General features: G+C 35.5%; 1 protein-coding gene across 2 annotated transcripts in view; it reads right to left on the minus strand.

The window, feature by feature from the left end:
- The window catches only part of ADGRA1 (adhesion G protein-coupled receptor A1), a 285,341-nt gene that overhangs the window by 20,153 nt on the left and 247,765 nt on the right, over positions 1-17,423 (minus strand). Inside the window, exons 1-2 of one of the 2 annotated variants that reach the window (XM_087767271.1) lie at positions 15,877-15,952; positions 13,554-13,699 (exon numbers count right to left, since the gene is read on the minus strand). In XM_087767271.1, the coding sequence (XP_087623397.1) occupies positions 13,554-13,699; positions 15,877-15,939 (209 nt within the window). In that variant the 5' untranslated portion in view covers positions 15,940-15,952. Of the gene's footprint in view, positions 1-13,553; positions 13,700-15,876; positions 15,953-17,423 lie in introns of those variants that run through there. The other variant, XM_087767270.1, reaches the window with a different exon arrangement.

The following is a 17,423-nucleotide window of genomic DNA, read 5'->3' on the forward strand; positions in this document are numbered from 1 at the left end:
CCCTCCAGCAGATCAACACTCCCAGCCAACTTGGTGTCATCTGCAAACTTACTGAGGGTGCACTCAATCCCCTCATCCAGATCATTGATAAAGATATTAAACAGAACTGGCCCCAATACCGAGCCCTGCGGAACACCACTTGTGACCGGCTGCCAGCTGGATTTAACTCCATTCACCACCACTCTTTGGGCCCAGCCATCCAGCCAGTTTTTTTACCCAGTGAAGCATATGCCCATCCAAGCCATGAGCAGCCAGTTTCTCCAGGAGAATGCTGTGGGCAACAGTGTCAAAGGCTTTACTAAAATCCAGGTAGACAACATCTTTAGGCATAACATCTGTTAGGGCATAACAAAGTTCCATACCTTCTTAATGCTACACACATTGGCTGGTCAGTGCACACTGACCAAGGTGAGCAAAAAACTATTATTCATAACAACATGCCCCGAGGCAAGAAACAATTTAAAGCTTAGTTTGGTATAGTGAACTATTATACCAAGTGAACCTGCTACTTTAAGTGATAGTGAGAGAAAACCATGTGTGAATACTCAATAATCAGGTGCCTGGACTCTCTTCTGTGATGAGGAAGGCAGATTCTCTTTCCTTGAATTAGACAATTAAGGGTCAGCCATCACATCTGAGTGCTGTGAGCACTGGATATTCAGTATTCTGGTATTAGCACAAATGGTGCTAATTTCCTTATGAGGTAGAGATACTTTCAATTTGCACAGATGGAAAATCACTTTTGTCACAACTCTATTTGATTCTTATTTCTGCAGTTTTTTAGAAATTTGTTAAACTTCTGGAAAGGCTGAAAGAGTCAGGACTAGAGAATCAGAGTCCTTATGGACTGTGGCAGAACGAGGTGACCACCACATGATGAGTTTCTTTTGCTGTTCCTTATATTCTTTCATCAATGGTTTAGATATACTGTGTCCAATTTGATGAGATTTACTTGTGTTTATAAACATGGTATTTATATATTTTACATTATGTAGCTATGAATTTGAATGATGTTCTCTTAAACTCACGGCTTTTTTTGTGCTTTATTTCAGACTAGGTTATAGCCCTCACATTTCATGTTTGTGGTCCATTCAAGATGAAAGCTAAAAGGGAACAGAACTAGGATGGGAGGAAGAAATAAGGTCCTTGGAGATTTTCAAAACTTGACTGGATGAAGCCCTGAGCTAACTTTTAAGTTGGACCTGCTTTGAGCGGAGAGTTAAACTAGATGACTTACCGATGTTTCTTCCAAAATTATTATTTTTATGATTCTGTGATTAACTTATTATTCATTGTTATCTTTTCAATCTTATGAGGGTCCATCCATACCAGCTGTCAATGCCGAGAGAAGAGCTCTTTAGACCTACTGCTTTTCTAGTTTATATCACTCTGTAAATTGAAACATATGCACTACTCAGAGTAGACTCATTCACAGGTGAGTGAGCATAGCTTGAAAATTCCTATAATTAAAAGGCTATGTGCCTAGAGCCAGCCTGAGTTCTTCAGAAGAATATAGTGTATTATTAAAATGTAACTGAGATAGGACAGGATTGAGGTCAGAAAAAGACCCCACTTCGCATCCCATCAACAACGCCTACAGCTGTGGCTGTAGCCAAGAATAGTTGCAACAAAAGAAAAATTTGTGCTATGTGTAAAGTCTATTATTGTATCAGATAAGTTGTGCATCCATGACTTATGTAAGTGTTCCTACTGATTTTGGTCAAGCTCCATAGGAGTGAGATGCAGACTTGCATGATTTCATCCTACACAATTGCATTATTCTTTTGCAGAAACTAATCTATCCTCTAAAGAATCTTAGCAAAGTTTCATTTTTACAGTTTGCAAAAAGGAAAAAGAAAACCATAAGGTTCCATTAGGATTTATGCAATGTTATCCACTTCCACAACTTCCAATTTATCGTCTTGACAGATATCCAGGTAGCCAAGAACTTAAAATGTTACCAAGTAGGTGTTATTAAATGTAACAAGCAGCAGTGAAGCATTAAAGCATGATGGAAATAACTTTCCCCTCATGGTTTTAAGGCTTTTGGCTTCTTTCTGGAACACTTTCCCCTTCATATTCCATAGGATGTAATTCAATCTGCTAATCTAGAGGCAGCAAAAAGCATTCCCTTTTAAATGCTATACATAAAAGAATGATTATGGATTACCCTGCTATTAAATCATAGACAAACTGTATTCAATTAATGACTTTACTCCACAGAACCATGGAAATTTAGATTTATTGGTAAAAATTCAGGTTGACATTTTGTCCTTAAAGTAAGAAACAAAGGTACAATTGCATGAGTTCATGAGTGTCAACCCCAATTTTTAGCTTTAATGTTGAGGGATTTTGCTGTTGTCGGTTTTAGTCTTACTAAGTTGAGCTATGGGAACTATTATATATATGATGATGGCATGAACATTTGCTTTTTCCTGTTGTTTAAAAACTGACATACACAGAAATCTATTTTTGGTGATCCCTATCCCAGATTTTAACCAGAAGCAAAAACAAAGCTTTTTCCATCATATATAAAAAGGTCAAAGGGTAAGTCTCTAAAAAATCACAGGGTTTCTTGGAGCACTCAGCCAGAAGTGATCATGAAACTTTGAAAGAAAAGGACAAGCAGAGATAAAGGAGAGTTATCTTTATAAATAAATAATAATTGAGAAATATTAATTAAAAGCTAGAAATGACATGTCATTTCCAGAATGTTATGGCGTTAGTAACGCAGAAAACGGAGATCTGAAAAAGAATGAACAGCAGTCATTGCCATCTTCACAAAACTATAAGAACATCTCGTTGCTCAGCTTTCCAGGTCAAAAGGCTGCCTAGCTTTGCTAGATACAATAATTGTTATCGGATTTGGCAATGCCAGAACCTCAGAAAGAAGTAAAGTGTTCTCTCTAGTTGGAAAACACTCTCTTAAATACATGAAGAGGGAATATAGCTAATTGGTTGCTTCTTCAATATCACTAATGGAAGACTAAGAGTCTATATGAGCAGACAAGTTTAATGTCATTCTTATATGAGGCAACAAGAGTATGATACGCCACATTAAATAGTCTAAAATGCCTTACATATGAATTATAGCCAGCATGGGGTAGCTATTCTGAAAATAACAGTGGTAGTAATTTGCTCATGATTCCTGTCCCTTATCTTTTTGATTCAGGAGAATGAGTTTTACTGACATCAGTAATCCCAGAAATCAAATTCCAAAGTGGTATGCATAAATATTTCTTGGAAATTAACTCCTCCTGTATGGGTATTTTTTTCTGAATATGTCTGTAAACTCATCTAATATGAAGAAGCAGCAAGACCCTATGACTGACCACTCATGACTCATATAGTTAGCAAATACCACAAATTCAGGGACCCTCCATAATCAACCTATAAAACAAATGATTGCAAAAGTAAAAGACGAGAAGATAAATTAAAGCAGTAATTATATCTGAACAAATTGTTATCTGCTCAGAGATTTATAGGCATAAATTTGTGGATAATGTTCTTGGTGAATTACCTATATCTACTGACATAACTACTTGTAATAAGCATAGCTACCAGTCAGGGCATGTTGGAACAGGGAACTACTTCTTACATTTCATATATTTTCCACAAAAATCATATAGAATATTCAAAGGTAAATCTTCTAATTTCTTGGCATTGCTTATAAATATTGAGAAGCAAACACAAATGATCTTCAGTAATCACAGTTCTCCTACCTCCTAGTCAATAGATAAAACAATAACTAGGTATTTCTCTAATCAATAGATAAATAAGCCAGGTATCTCGTGAGCTCAGGTTTTCTTTCACAAAAAAAACTAAGCCAACATTCACTTTCAGATAAATAGTTAAAATCTTGAATGATTCCCTGAGTACCAAGTGTGATCGAATAATAATGGCACCACCCCTTTATCTTGAGTACTCAATCAATACAGGCATAGAGTTTAATCTGGACATTCTATTTTGCTAAGGTATACTAAATATTATATATTTAAATTCTTTTAACCTGTATCATTAAAATTCCAGGGAATTCACCAAGTTTTATTTGTAAGTATCAATAAGCAATAATTTCCATGCATGAACCAAAATCTTCCTGTGATTATATATGTGTAACTCCCAGTTATTCACTGAAAACTATCATTGCTAAAAACATTTATATGTGCATAAAAAGATATATTTGTTTTTTATTGCTAGTTTATTTTAAGATAACCCATGTACTTTTTATTGTTATCATTTGATCTTGGAATCTAATATTATCTTTAAGCCAAAATTACTTTATGGAATAGTGGCAATGTATTGGTAAATGCAATAACCTAATAAGACCTATGCCATGCTAGAATTTAAATGCATAGTGGTTGTACTGTGCTGCAGTTATTATAGACTATTGAATAATTCCATATTATACTATTTGGTAACCTGCAGTGTTCTAGTTTCTGTGACACTGCAGTTCATCAGTCTGTACAACATACTTCACAATTCTTCATGTCTTATGTTTTCTTGCAACATCGCTGTTTTCATTACAGTTAAGCTGGATGTATACAGGCACCCACTTAAAAGAGAAGTGTCCTGTAACAAGCTTTAAGTTCCATTCTTCTCACATAACAATTTTCATAAGAAAGAATTGGTATCTAATGTGACTCTGGCTTTATTTAAATAAAACAAATGATTCATTTTTAAATTTTCTTAGTAGTAAATGAGTACAATCATCCACAATTAAAAGTCAGATAGCCTTTTCTGTAACTGTGGTGAATATTATTTCATGCAGATGGGAATGCTTAGTTCTTTGTCCATACTATAGCAATAGACACATTTGAAATTATCTTATGCATTTCTAGTTACAGCTGTTTGCATAATCAAGTTTAATCTATATGACACCAGAGAATCGTCTGAGAAAATACTAGCTCTTTCAAATCTGATAAAGTTTTCTACAAAGCCCCCATTGGAGTTTGAATATATTATCTTCAAGGATTTTTAGAACTTGCAAAATTTCCAATCAGCATTTTACATTTTGCCTGGAGCAGCATATCAAAGCATGGAGCATTTTATCAAGCTTACCCTACCCTCTAACTTATCCTCTACAATTATGTATTAGCTTGAATTCTGGAAAGTGTTGAGGCAAGGAATAGTGTGATAAGAATTCTGAATTTCCAGGAAATACCTAGATGTGAACTCATGATAAAAGCAGCTGAAAATTCAACCTAATACAGTTCTGCAGATCAGCATGTTGCAGTTACATCCTTTCAAATTTGGAAATATCATAGGAATCGTTATAAGTCTCCCTGAAGCTCATAACTTTGCAAGCTTGCAAATGCCATAACTCATGTTGTTAACAATTTCTAAGTCCCAAGACCATAATTCCCTCATTAAATGACCAGGTATCACTCAGATGTTGTAATTTTCTTTTTTTGCTATGTCTGTCAATAGCTTTACAACCGGGGAGAGTTTCAGTTGAAAGTCTTGATACGTGACTTGCTATGCTGTTTAATAGCTTCTTTACAAGTAATAAGTTGACATTTCTTTTGCAATAACTGTAAACCATTTCTTTTCATCTATGCTAAGTGGCTCAGACACTATTCTTTAAACAAAGAAGATAAAACTTCACCTTCTACCTCAACATCTCTTAAAGATTTGGTATAACTGAATTTCTACTCTGGAAGGCATCAACATTGCGTGTATCTATCTTGCCTGTATCGTAGCTAATGAAGTTACGGTAGTAACAAAATCCTTTTTCTACTTTGATTGTAACATGCTCTTGAAATAAGATCAAATCAAAGAGGAACCTCTGTTCCAGGCATCATTCACTTAAACCATTTGGTCAGATTTGAAGAATAATTTTGCCAACTAGAAAATGAGAACAAACTTTTGAAATACGCCCAGTTTGAGGCTTGATTCACAAGCCAGATGAAGTGAAACTAAAAGTAAAGCAGGTGGCTCTTTTACCATTTTGCTCTTAATGCAATAATTCAGTCACTCGCCTTGAAGATGGGGAAGCAAAGTTCTAATCTTTTTGCTTGTTTGATTCAGAGTAGGCAGGAAAATACCTCCACACTATGATACCACAGACTGGCAATCCAATGCCACCTGCAATGAATATTTACATGGCCTATGCAAAGTGCAACAGCTTTCTTAGGGTGCCACTGACAACATATTGCTACTGTGAATCTCCTCAATATTTTAATATTTTGTTTTCTCTGAAAAAGTTCTTGTGTGGAACAATTAATTCAAAGCTGAATTAAACATTTTCTTTGACCTAAGATAATTTTCCCCATATGATGGAAATGCATTTAGCTTCAGGCTGAAATTGAATACGAAGAATTCATGAAAATGTTTCCCTTGTCACTATTTTGTACTCCTTTCCACTGCAGATCTTCCAGTTACATTGCTAGCTAGCAATAAAATAGCTCTGGCTATACTCCATGACTCCATCTGACCATATATCAGCCTTTTAAGAGTGATCATATTAAATAGCTTGTCATATCAACAGCTTTTATACCTCAGGTGGCAGAATCTTTCTGGTCATTCTGGCTAAGGTCCCAGCATAATAATTCTTTTTTGTTTGTTTGTTTGTTTTTGATTTTTTTTGAGAACTTGCCTAAATTGTTAGGCTGATAAGACACAGTATAGTCGGACTGATAAGATCAGCATTTCTGGTGGTACTGCTATATCATTAGCTGTGTCATCTTTGAATGTCAGAGTTAAGATTGTCTTCAGAATACAGCATTGTTTAAAATATTATCTCTATAATTAAACCACACTAAAATTTTGAAATGGCTCTTGTCCTTCGATTATTTTAATATCCAATATAATAACATATTTGTGTATTTTCATGTTGAATATAAGCCTTATTTTGGTGAATAAAACTAAAAAAATAGCCGGAAGGAAAACATGGTTTCTCTTACATTCAATTTTTATCAAATGCAAAAATTTTAAATATGGTATTTTAGCAATATGGCCTTTCTCCTTCCTGGGAAATATGATAAATATTGAAACAAGAAACAGGGGAATAGTGATCTGCAGATAATATGCATGAAAGCAGCTGTTACACACTATGTTCTTTTTAGGAATTTATGGTATTGAGGCTATAAGCAGCCTTGCGAATACACAAGGATTGCAAAAACTTCCATTGTTCAATAATGAAGCAAACTAATTACAGCACAATTTGAAAATGATCTAAAAATATACATTGGGAAAAAAATTTTCTGGTCTTAACTTTCAATAACTAAAATAAGAAGTGTTGATGATAATACCAGAGACATTAGTTAAACTTCCTGATGACTGACTCTGCCCACATCAAAATATTCTGTCCTCTAAGCAAAGGATGCAATTGAGTATTTAAATTATAGCCAACTTCCTGAGCATGGTATAGCAGATTTTCAGTGAGACTGTTGGCTTACTGTACCATGGTTCATCCAACTGGCAAAAAACTTACTTGCAGGGAGACATCACTTTCACTCACTCTCCAATGACAGAACTGTGTCTATGCTAATAGTAAGGAGTGAACAACAGAGATCTCCTCAGGGCTTCCGAGAATACTGCCCTGGGGCATTTCCAGTTTATTTCAACGTGTACAAACTATAGAGAGTTGTTAACGAAAAGGTAGATAATCCCTTGGGATAATCAGGCCTAAATTTAAACTTTATAGAGGAGGTTTAGTATGTTCACTGTGGGAAGGAAAGATGGGCTTCTATGGATGAAGTTTAGGGAAATTAATACTTAAGGGCATACCATAAAGAAGAAAACAATGGATTGTAATTGATGCTTTTCATCTGGCCTTTTTCTCTCTCCCTCTCTCTCAATCATTATTTGATACAAGAAGACATGAATTCATGAGAGCCAGTGCTAATGAAAAATGCACTAGAACTTAACTGCATTTCAGAGCTGCTGGTGTCAAGGGGACAAGTAATGTCTGTGTCTGTCAGAATGTAAATTAAGTCGCTTCATATGATTCACACTCAAGATCCAGAAAAGAACATGGCCAAGAAAATGACATGACATATTTGGCACACTTGATGTTTAATAGAGAATTTGTTATCTTGGTCAAAATTTGAACCCCCATTACACTGCTATTATGCTGCAATAAATTATAGGCAACCTGTTATAACTGATAGGGGAGATTTTCTAGACCCTGAGAGTAACAAAGATCATTTTCTGAAGACCTTTTCAACCTCAGGAATATTAGAAACCATTAGTTAGCTTTATTCTAGGGTTTTTCTCTGGCAAAGGACATAATCATTCTTTAAAAAACTAAATATAAGAAGTCTTTAGTCTTTATAACTAGAGTGTTTTTAGTACCTCCATTATGGTGCAAAAACATCATGTGCCAATTTTCAATGACATAACGAATATTGTGTGCAACTCAAATTCAGAAAATAGCCTGCTTTATTGGTAACTTATTCAGTAAAAATTGCCACATCATCAATTTGTGATGGAAGTCCCAAAACTTCCAGCCAGGGTTTCTTGGGACCTACAGTTAGGTAAATGCAGCAGTATATAGCAGTAGATTCATTTGTGCCCATGAGTTGGTTTCCAGCTTGTCATAATTCAGATCAAGCATCTCGGTGTTCATCCTGAGACAAGCAGGGTTAACACCGTGAGCAAAGCACTAAGCAGATGCCATGACCCCTGTGGTATCATGCAAGTCTGTAAGATCTTCTCACTTCGAGGCAAGAGGCTCATCACAGGATTTGTCTACACAAACCAAAGGAGATGGTTTCCCTGGATGTGAAAGTTTAGCATGGTTTCTCCTTTATTCAGTGAAAGAATTTAACATAATTCAGTGTCACAAAGATACTTAGCTACTGTTTAGCTGGATACTACTCATTAATGTTTGGTTAGCTGAGAGAAATAATGAGCCAGGGAATGACTGTGAAGAGCTGCTTCCGCATTCACAGGAAGGGGGAGGATGCAAGTGGGGCACTATCACATCTTGCACATGCATGTGATCAGGGTGTAGGTTGTTAGTCATTGCTACACCATAAACAGAGCCCACAAGGAAGACCTCATTGTTGCTACTTCCAAGACATCCCTCAGTACTCTATAAGTGTATGGACGATGTACAGATACTTGCCCATATACAAACTTATACAGAATAGCAGACACACACACATATATACACACGTACACATCCATTAGCAGACGTTACAGTTCAGTTGAACTACTTCAGTTCTCACCTACTATTTCGAGCTCTGTTCTGTGTGCAAGTTAAAGGACAGTTTCCAAAAAACAGCTAAGACATTTCAAAATATATGAAATATGCAAACAGCTTTCTCATTCTAGAAATGATTCTTAACTTTTAAAATTATTTAAAGTTAAAAGCAATAAAAGAATGGAATTGAAGCCAGTCATGTTGACTGTAGGTGCTGTGAGTGTGCTGCTGAAAACTGATTTAATTTGCCTGAGTTATGATCTTCCTAAAATTCTCTATGTTTATTTTTAACAGCCATAGTACTAAGCCTAGTAATTCAAATACAAAGGGAAGGACACACAATCCATTCCTAAATTGCTACTACAGCTAGATACACGATTTTTCTAAGGCACTGCACGAGGTACTTTTCCTAGAAGCCCCACAACTTTAGTAACAACCTTTTAAAAAGCTGATCAAGATGCATTACATAATAAACAAGATGAAGTTCAGCAGAGACAGTGACATCACCTGTTATCCATTTTGCAGATGATTCTGCAACCTTATTTATGCATATTGGATGTTTTTTCACGACAGATATGGCGTATTGGACTCTCTGTAATCTGAAGTTTGCCATATTAGTTACCTTGCAAGATGCTCATTGAATAAAAGAGGATGGAGGAAATTAGGAGACATTTGTACCTAACTCTGAGATAAAAGGTAACTTCATTATCCATCTCCTTAACACCAATCTCTGGCCCAGCTGGCAGCTTGCTTATTTTTTTATTTTAAATGTTTATAGTGCAATTGTGCTCAGTAGTTATTAAAAATGATAGTAGTCTAATTTTTTTCTCTCTTTCTGGAAAGGAATGATTTTAACAGAATGCATTTCAGGAATATTTTCTGCTTGGTCTGTACTCCTGTTTAATCTGTATGTGCACACAGCATCACATGAAAAATGCATGCACATATCAGGTATAAAAATTAATACTACCTGTGCCTCAGCTTGGGCTGATAAGAAGTTTTGTACATTGCAAGTACTAGCTGAATCTTGCACGCCCCTTTGTCTTTGTTGGCAAAATCTGACTTCAGATGAGTCAGAAGCCAACACTCTGCCAGGTTTAACAAATGTCCACAGAGGATGAACAGATAGAATTATTTATTTCTATTAAGAATACCGGAGAGTATATTTTACAGGAAGTAATTTCATTATCTGTTGAAGTGCTAGGGTTAAGCATTTCAATACACAAGATTCAATGATGCATTAATTTGATCCACCTTATTAGCATCCAGGCACATTTAGTGAAAAGTACCAGAATTGTTACAGTTCGTTCCAGTCATCAAAGTGATAGGCCCTGAGAGCTTTAACTCTATAATTAACAGATAATATATATATATCATGTGTAATATATATAATAAAATATACATAGTGTATCATGTATAACATATATAATGTGTTGTATAATATATGATTAATGTATAAAAAGAGGCAATATTCAAAATCATATTGCCATGAAGAACGAGTTTCAGTAAAATTACACTGCAAAAAGATTTCAAGTTTGATGGCTGTGTCTAGAAACAGAGAAAATGAGTAGAGAACCACAATTTTACATAATAGGATACATCTTGCCACAGCTCAAGGAAAACTAGGAGGAAAAGATCAGGTGTACCTCATTTGTCTTACTTCTGCAAATGAATATGCAAATAGCAGGCAGAGAAACTGAAGCAAACATCCTTTTCTACTAACAGGTCTCCTTTTAGATATTTTGGTATTTATTTTCACTATTTCAGCTACTTTTTAGAGTGGATCAAGCTCTTTGAAAAAAATGTGGTGAGAGAATTTTCATTGGTAAATTCCATGTCATAGATTTATGTATTGATTTTTGGCAGTAGTCCCCACTTACTGACTCACAAAAGATATCCTTACATCTTATATGGCAAGTGCGTATACAAGGAATACAAAAACACTCATATGTGAACTGGAAACCCAGTCTATCATATACATCCATTACCAGAAAAGAGAACAGCAAAGTGTGCAGTTCTTGCCAAACGCATTCATATATTTGTGTTCAACAAAACCTGAACACAAGTCAAACTAGGTCTATAGACAGGGATTACTGACAAACTACCTCTTGTTTAAAAGTGTCTTGCAGACCATGTTATAGGCTTCCTAGCACTGATGGTCCTGACATATAAAAATGCTTAACTTAATCTCCATTTGAACAAACTTTATGTCATTTAGCTATTTACTGGTGTCAAATGGAGACAAAAATCAACACTCCCTCACCCAAACCCAGACTTAGACAAACTGCAATGTTATCTCTTCTGTACCTGGGGCACAATATGTATAAAGGCTGGCATCAGCTTATAGATACAAGAACACTGTCTAGTTAAAACATTTCTTATAAATGACTATACTGAAATATAAGCATCTTAACTGGATTTTATGGAAATATTATGATAGAGAATAATTCTGATTTTAATTTTATTAAAACCAGGAAAGTTAAAATGCCCATAAAAGTGATCGTTATCATTCTAAAAGAACAACAATTCCTAATTATGAGTTTGGCATTTTCTTGCTTAAAGCAATTTTTCATTTTCCATATACTATGCCCATTTTCTACATGAAATGAAATTGATCCTTACTACTTTGAATCTAGTACTAACCATTATGAAATCATGTTAGATATTTCAGTGCCTGTGCCTCTAGGACATATGGTGCCCTGAGTGAGAAACATAACTTAGAATCATTTTACTTAGCTATTAAACAATTATACTCATGTTCTCTTACAGCTAAAAGGAGGTTTATCATTTCTATTGCTAAACTTGAAATATCTACTGTTTATTTTCACTGTCTGAGAACCTCAACATGACTAGTACAACAAAGATTCTAATTAGAGTAATCTTTTCTGTAACCTGATTGTCTATTGTTTTCCAACTCAAACAAGATTTGAATTTGAAGAACATACACTATGCTGGGTCTATGTAACCTGTAACAATTTTCTACCTTAATAGCCACACTGCAGCATTTGAAAATTGACAATTATTCATTTTGCCATGAGCTAGTAACTGAAAGAGTAAAATTCTCATCTGTGAAGAATGATATAGTAAATAACGTATTAGCAAAGTCAGGCACTCTCAGTGGAAGTATATCCTCTTGCTTACACCTAACAAAGCTAATGTTCAATATGGCTCTTCTTCTCTTCACTATACAAATTTTATATTAATGTTAATAATATTAACGTTAATCAATTTCATCTCTAGGAAGAAAATGTTTTAAAAAGCAGAAAACTAATAAAGATTTCACTCAGCAGAATCAGACAGCAAAACACAATTCATTTTCCTATAGACTTTTAACAAGTTGTGTCAACCTCACACAGCCATCTAAAAATGCTACTTAATAAACATTTTGTGTTCAAAATAAAATAAGCTAAGTCTGTTTAAAAGAATACTTTAATCTGTATTTTTCACAGCAAAGCCATAAAAAGCAGAATTTGTATTTCCTATCCTTCACTATGAAACGGAGGTCTTTTGTCTAAATTGACCATTCGGGTTTTTCCATGATCTGTGGGGAAAGAGATGCACACCTCTATAAGACAATTCATCCCGCCTTCACACAAACATCCAAGACAGATGGGAGAAACTGTTCTCTGGAAGTTCCTCTCTGTCTCAGTCTCCCTCCAAAATCTATACAGGGACACTAGATAACTTCAGCTAATACCTAACTTTTTGATAGCTGAAGTCAAAAAAGATGAATCTATCTTCTCATGCCTTTGGTCTGAAATCATAGTTTGTGGTAAGTAATTTTTTTTTTTTTTCTATGCAGACTGACTATTTTGGCTTGAAGTTTCAGCATCTCATAGGCATCTGGTTAAAATTCTTACTGCATTACACCTGCCATGCTGTCAGAGACACGTTAGTTAGTCTGCTCCATCTAGAAAGCTGATAGGGAGACCAGACTTTCAGTCGCTCCTGTAATAGCATTACATCTCTGATGTGGAATGAGGAAGGTTGCTATCAGGTTACTAGGCAATCAATACAAGTGTGGGCAAGATTTACTGCAGAATAGATAAGGGTAAAGGGAGAGTCATTACAGCTTAGTTTCTGATGATTAAATAATGCCTTAGCCCGGAAGCAAGCCAGGTTTTTTCCTCCACAAGAAACCAACAGAAACATTTGAGTTGTTCCTGTTCAGATAAAGGTATCTGAACCTAGCCAATACCAGTTCTGCATATTTCTCTCTCCTGAGTAGAGTCAACTACTAGCATACAATAAATATTCAGATTTTTATACACACATAAGTGACTTAATTCTTTATGGATCCTATTTATAGTCTATAAAAAGTAAAGAATACAGAAATAAAACTGAGAGTTTGTTTAAAATTTATATAGGAACACATGAAAAAAAAAGTATAGCTAATATTCCATACCTGAGTAGTGGTTGCTTTGGATAAGAAGGTTGGTCACTGTTTTGGCATGGCTGAGGTTTTTTTGTGACTTGCTTATAAATATTCCTGGCAGTTACTCCAATCCATAGCATAGTAGAGAGTGTAGAATAATGTAGTACTATGCCAACCTAAAAAAGAGGGTGGACAGTTAAACAACACAGTAAATGGATCAGTAAAACAAGAGTTCTAGAAGAATCTTAATGCATAAGTGTACAAGCACACAGATATTTTTAACGGAATTTGTTAAGGGCATCAATTTTTTCTTTCTCTCTGTTTTTTTCTAACCAGGAAAAACACTTCTAAAAAGCAGATGGAATCCGTTATTTAATCTATCATAGATAATATCTGTGATACCAGATGGTATGTTATGAAACCAAGACTTAGAGACATTTGTTTTCTAAGAACCTGATTAATGACAACTTTTTACACCTGGATTTAAAGTGATGCAAAGCTTAGTTTGTGTTGTGAGCTTTGTTAGCTTATCACGACAATGCGATTTAAAAATTAATGAGGGGTCAGCATTTTTGCTTGCTATTATGCTAATATTTCCTTTAATTTTCTGCTTTAATATTCTGCTGTAGTTCCCTCTCAGCTGCATATAGCCAAGGTTGACTTCTTGTAATGGGATCAGTGCTATTTGCCTAAAACCAGATTATTTTCAGACATTTTAAGGAACTTGTAAACTTGGCCATACAATTTTTAATATTAAACGATAGGTCTTGGCATCCTCCCTTAAAAGGAAATACAGACTCTCAATAGTGTTATTATGATTTTGTCTCCAAGAAACTAGTGTGTTTATCATTGAAAGTAAAATAAAGTACAAACACCTCTAAAATACTAACATCTTTGTTATGTTAGTAATTGTTATTCATTACTATGGAAACAGTAATTGGAATTTTATCCAATCCCCAATGCTTTATTACATCAGCTAAGTCTCCATCTGATTATATAAAATGAGGTTACCTTTGAAGCAATAACCTGACATTTTGCAGTGACAAGTAAAATATTGCTATAATTGCAAAGCACATAAATGTTTAAGGAATACAGAGAATTGCTGAAGAAAGCTAACACAAATCTATTGTAATGATTTATTTGAACCAGTGTTCATTTTTGCTCAACTTAAAATAATTGATGGGTAAAGAAAAAAAATTCCACAAATTTTGTTTACATTTAGTAATATAGCACAAAACTTGAAGATAGCAGCAAATATCATCAACAGAAAACCCTTTGTAATTTTCTCTGGGACTTGTCTGACACATTAGACAAGGGAGTATAAAGTCTTCATAGCTCTTGTTGCTTGAGGTAAAAGAAGCAGAAATAAGAGAATGAGACAACTTTGTACCATCAGCTGGCAGACATTGCCAGTTCAGTGTCTAGTGCTGTCTGGACTTAGTTCATATGCAGCTTGCAGCATTTCTGTAGGGACACGGTGAATATGACTATGAGCTGGGGGGGGAGTAAAGGACAAAGGCAGGAGGGAGAAAAGGGGGAGGAGAAAGGGGAAGAAAAAGGAGGTGGGAACCATGAGAAAGAACTGCAAAAATTCTAGAGATTTGGTTCATAGCCTCTTTCTTATTTCAGCATAGCACTGCTACTATACATTCTGTAATTATTCTACACAAGTATGCCAAAGAGTCCATAAGAATATGAACAGCAGGGATGAATTCCATGTGAGAAGGCACGTACATGTAAAATTTTGACAACATACATGGCCATATGTAGAGAAATGATCAGCTGCTTAAGTGAATGAGATTCCTAAAAATAGTACAATAAAACAATTTTATTGAACTTTTAAGGAGGCAACTGAACTGAAGACATCGTTGCTATGCCACACCTTAGTCACATTACTTTTCTTCACAGTGTGCTCATATTTCAGCAACTTAGTTCCTTCTGATATATGGACAAATTGAACAAACATGGACAAGAGACAGAAATGTTATTAACTTCTGCACTAACTCTTTAATAATATGCCTCTCTCTCTCTCCCTCTCTCTCTCAAAATCAATTTGCATTTCTTACTTAAAGGAAAAGAGGATATATCCTGGTGATACAGGACCTCCTCATGACTGACAGATTTGAAGGACAATGGTGATGATGTGGAGATAAAACATATATGACGCAACAAAAATGTGGAATTTGGAAGGGTGCACTGAGCTGTTATCCTAAATTCCAAGGGAAAGGGTACCCTTTTCTCTGTGTGGTGATTATTTTGTTTCTCACTTCCCATCACAAAATATGCTTTCTGGACTAGAATTTTTGCTCTTATTCATCCACTAATAATAATAGGAAAGAAATGCTTGTCACACCTCATCGTGAAAATTCAGTGTTTCGAAGTGGTGGGCTTTGCTCTCTGCCTCTTCCTTCCCCATATCTCCGCACTGACATCAGTCATGCCACGGAGATGCATTTTCCTCAGTGTTGCACTTAGGGGCTGTGGCTGCATGCTCTTTTGTCCCCTTCAGTGGGACCACCTCTTTCTAGCTCTCTTAAGCTAGGAAGACATCTGAGCCCTATGATAGAAATACATGAGATACCAGCTCATGACATGGAACGGAAAGACAAGGCTCAACAGCACGGGGAACTGGACAAAAATAGTTTTAACTTAACTCTGTTAGCAAATGTAAACCTTAGGTTTATGCACTAAAGGTCCAGGGTACAAATTTATCTGTGTATATCTTGTTAGTGGATTTGTGCCTTTGTAAAGCTTAAGAGGCCAATAGATAGATACAAATTAAATACCCAAGTGTTCACTTAAAACTATTTTCACTATAAGGAGAACTTCTGTATTTCACATAAAATTGTGTGGGAAGGGTCGAGTTTTCCACACAGAACAAAGGGTTATGACTGAATATATTAAAGTGATGACCCTTATTCATAAGAAGGTTTTCCACTGACAGGCCAAATGGTACAGAAAGAACTGTCAGGACATATGCAGTGAAGACAGCATTGCACCTAAAGCTATTTAATAACTGCAGCCATATTGTGAAATTTTGCTGTTTCCTTGGACTTATTTTTTCCATGTCCTGTGTTCTTAGAACTCTTATCTTTGGGAATAAGCACCAGCCTACTGAATAGAAGATTATGCTTTTCTACAACAAGAAGTTGCTGTCTGCATGTGCTCCTTCAATAAATTTCAGTACCTTAGAGGTAATTCAAGTTCCACACCACGCAGTTACCACAGTAATGACCAGAATACACATTTATGCAAAGCATTTCGGCACAAAAAGCTCTCTTGATGAGCTTTAACTTGCACACAAATTTCTTTCTTTTCCCCTAGTTTTTAATTTCATTTCTTTTTTTTTTAAATTGTAATCATATTTCAGATAAGATTGTCCTTCTTCGGCCAGTTCTATTTAAAGGAGGATATGGATATGCACTGACATTCCATTTAAACTATTAATCCTGCACTGAAAGTGATTATTTTCAGTGAGATTAAGGGATTCAGGAATTTCTCTGCAGTCTATAACACCACTGGATATAAAAATTTCATGATCTTAAAACCTTTAGCCTTAGAACAACCCCCTGCTTCCTTCACAGGTAAAAAAATTAGAGGAAGAAGTTGAGACCCACAAATCAGGTACTTGAGACCAGGAAGGACAATCTTCAGCACAGCATGCACATCTAACTCCATAGCATGCAATGTCTTTAGCCACCACAGGTTGCTGCTAGTGAAGTTTCCAGCCACCTAAAGTCTTGCTTGTGCATATGACTAGCTCTGTTCCTGTCTCAGCAGAGCTGAACAATGCAGAGCCTTTCTCACCAAAAGCCACTCAAGAGCTCTTAAATAGCATTCTTGCTTGAGACACCCTAACTGGCAAACTTGATCACAGTACATTAATTTTACATCCATTCT

The sequence above is a fragment of the Nipponia nippon genome, unplaced genomic scaffold (assembly GCF_047370975.1).
Source record: "Nipponia nippon isolate SJK-2023a ecotype South Korea unplaced genomic scaffold, ASM4737097v1 scaffold_3, whole genome shotgun sequence".
Classification (NCBI taxonomy): Eukaryota; Metazoa; Chordata; class Aves; order Pelecaniformes; family Threskiornithidae; genus Nipponia; species Nipponia nippon.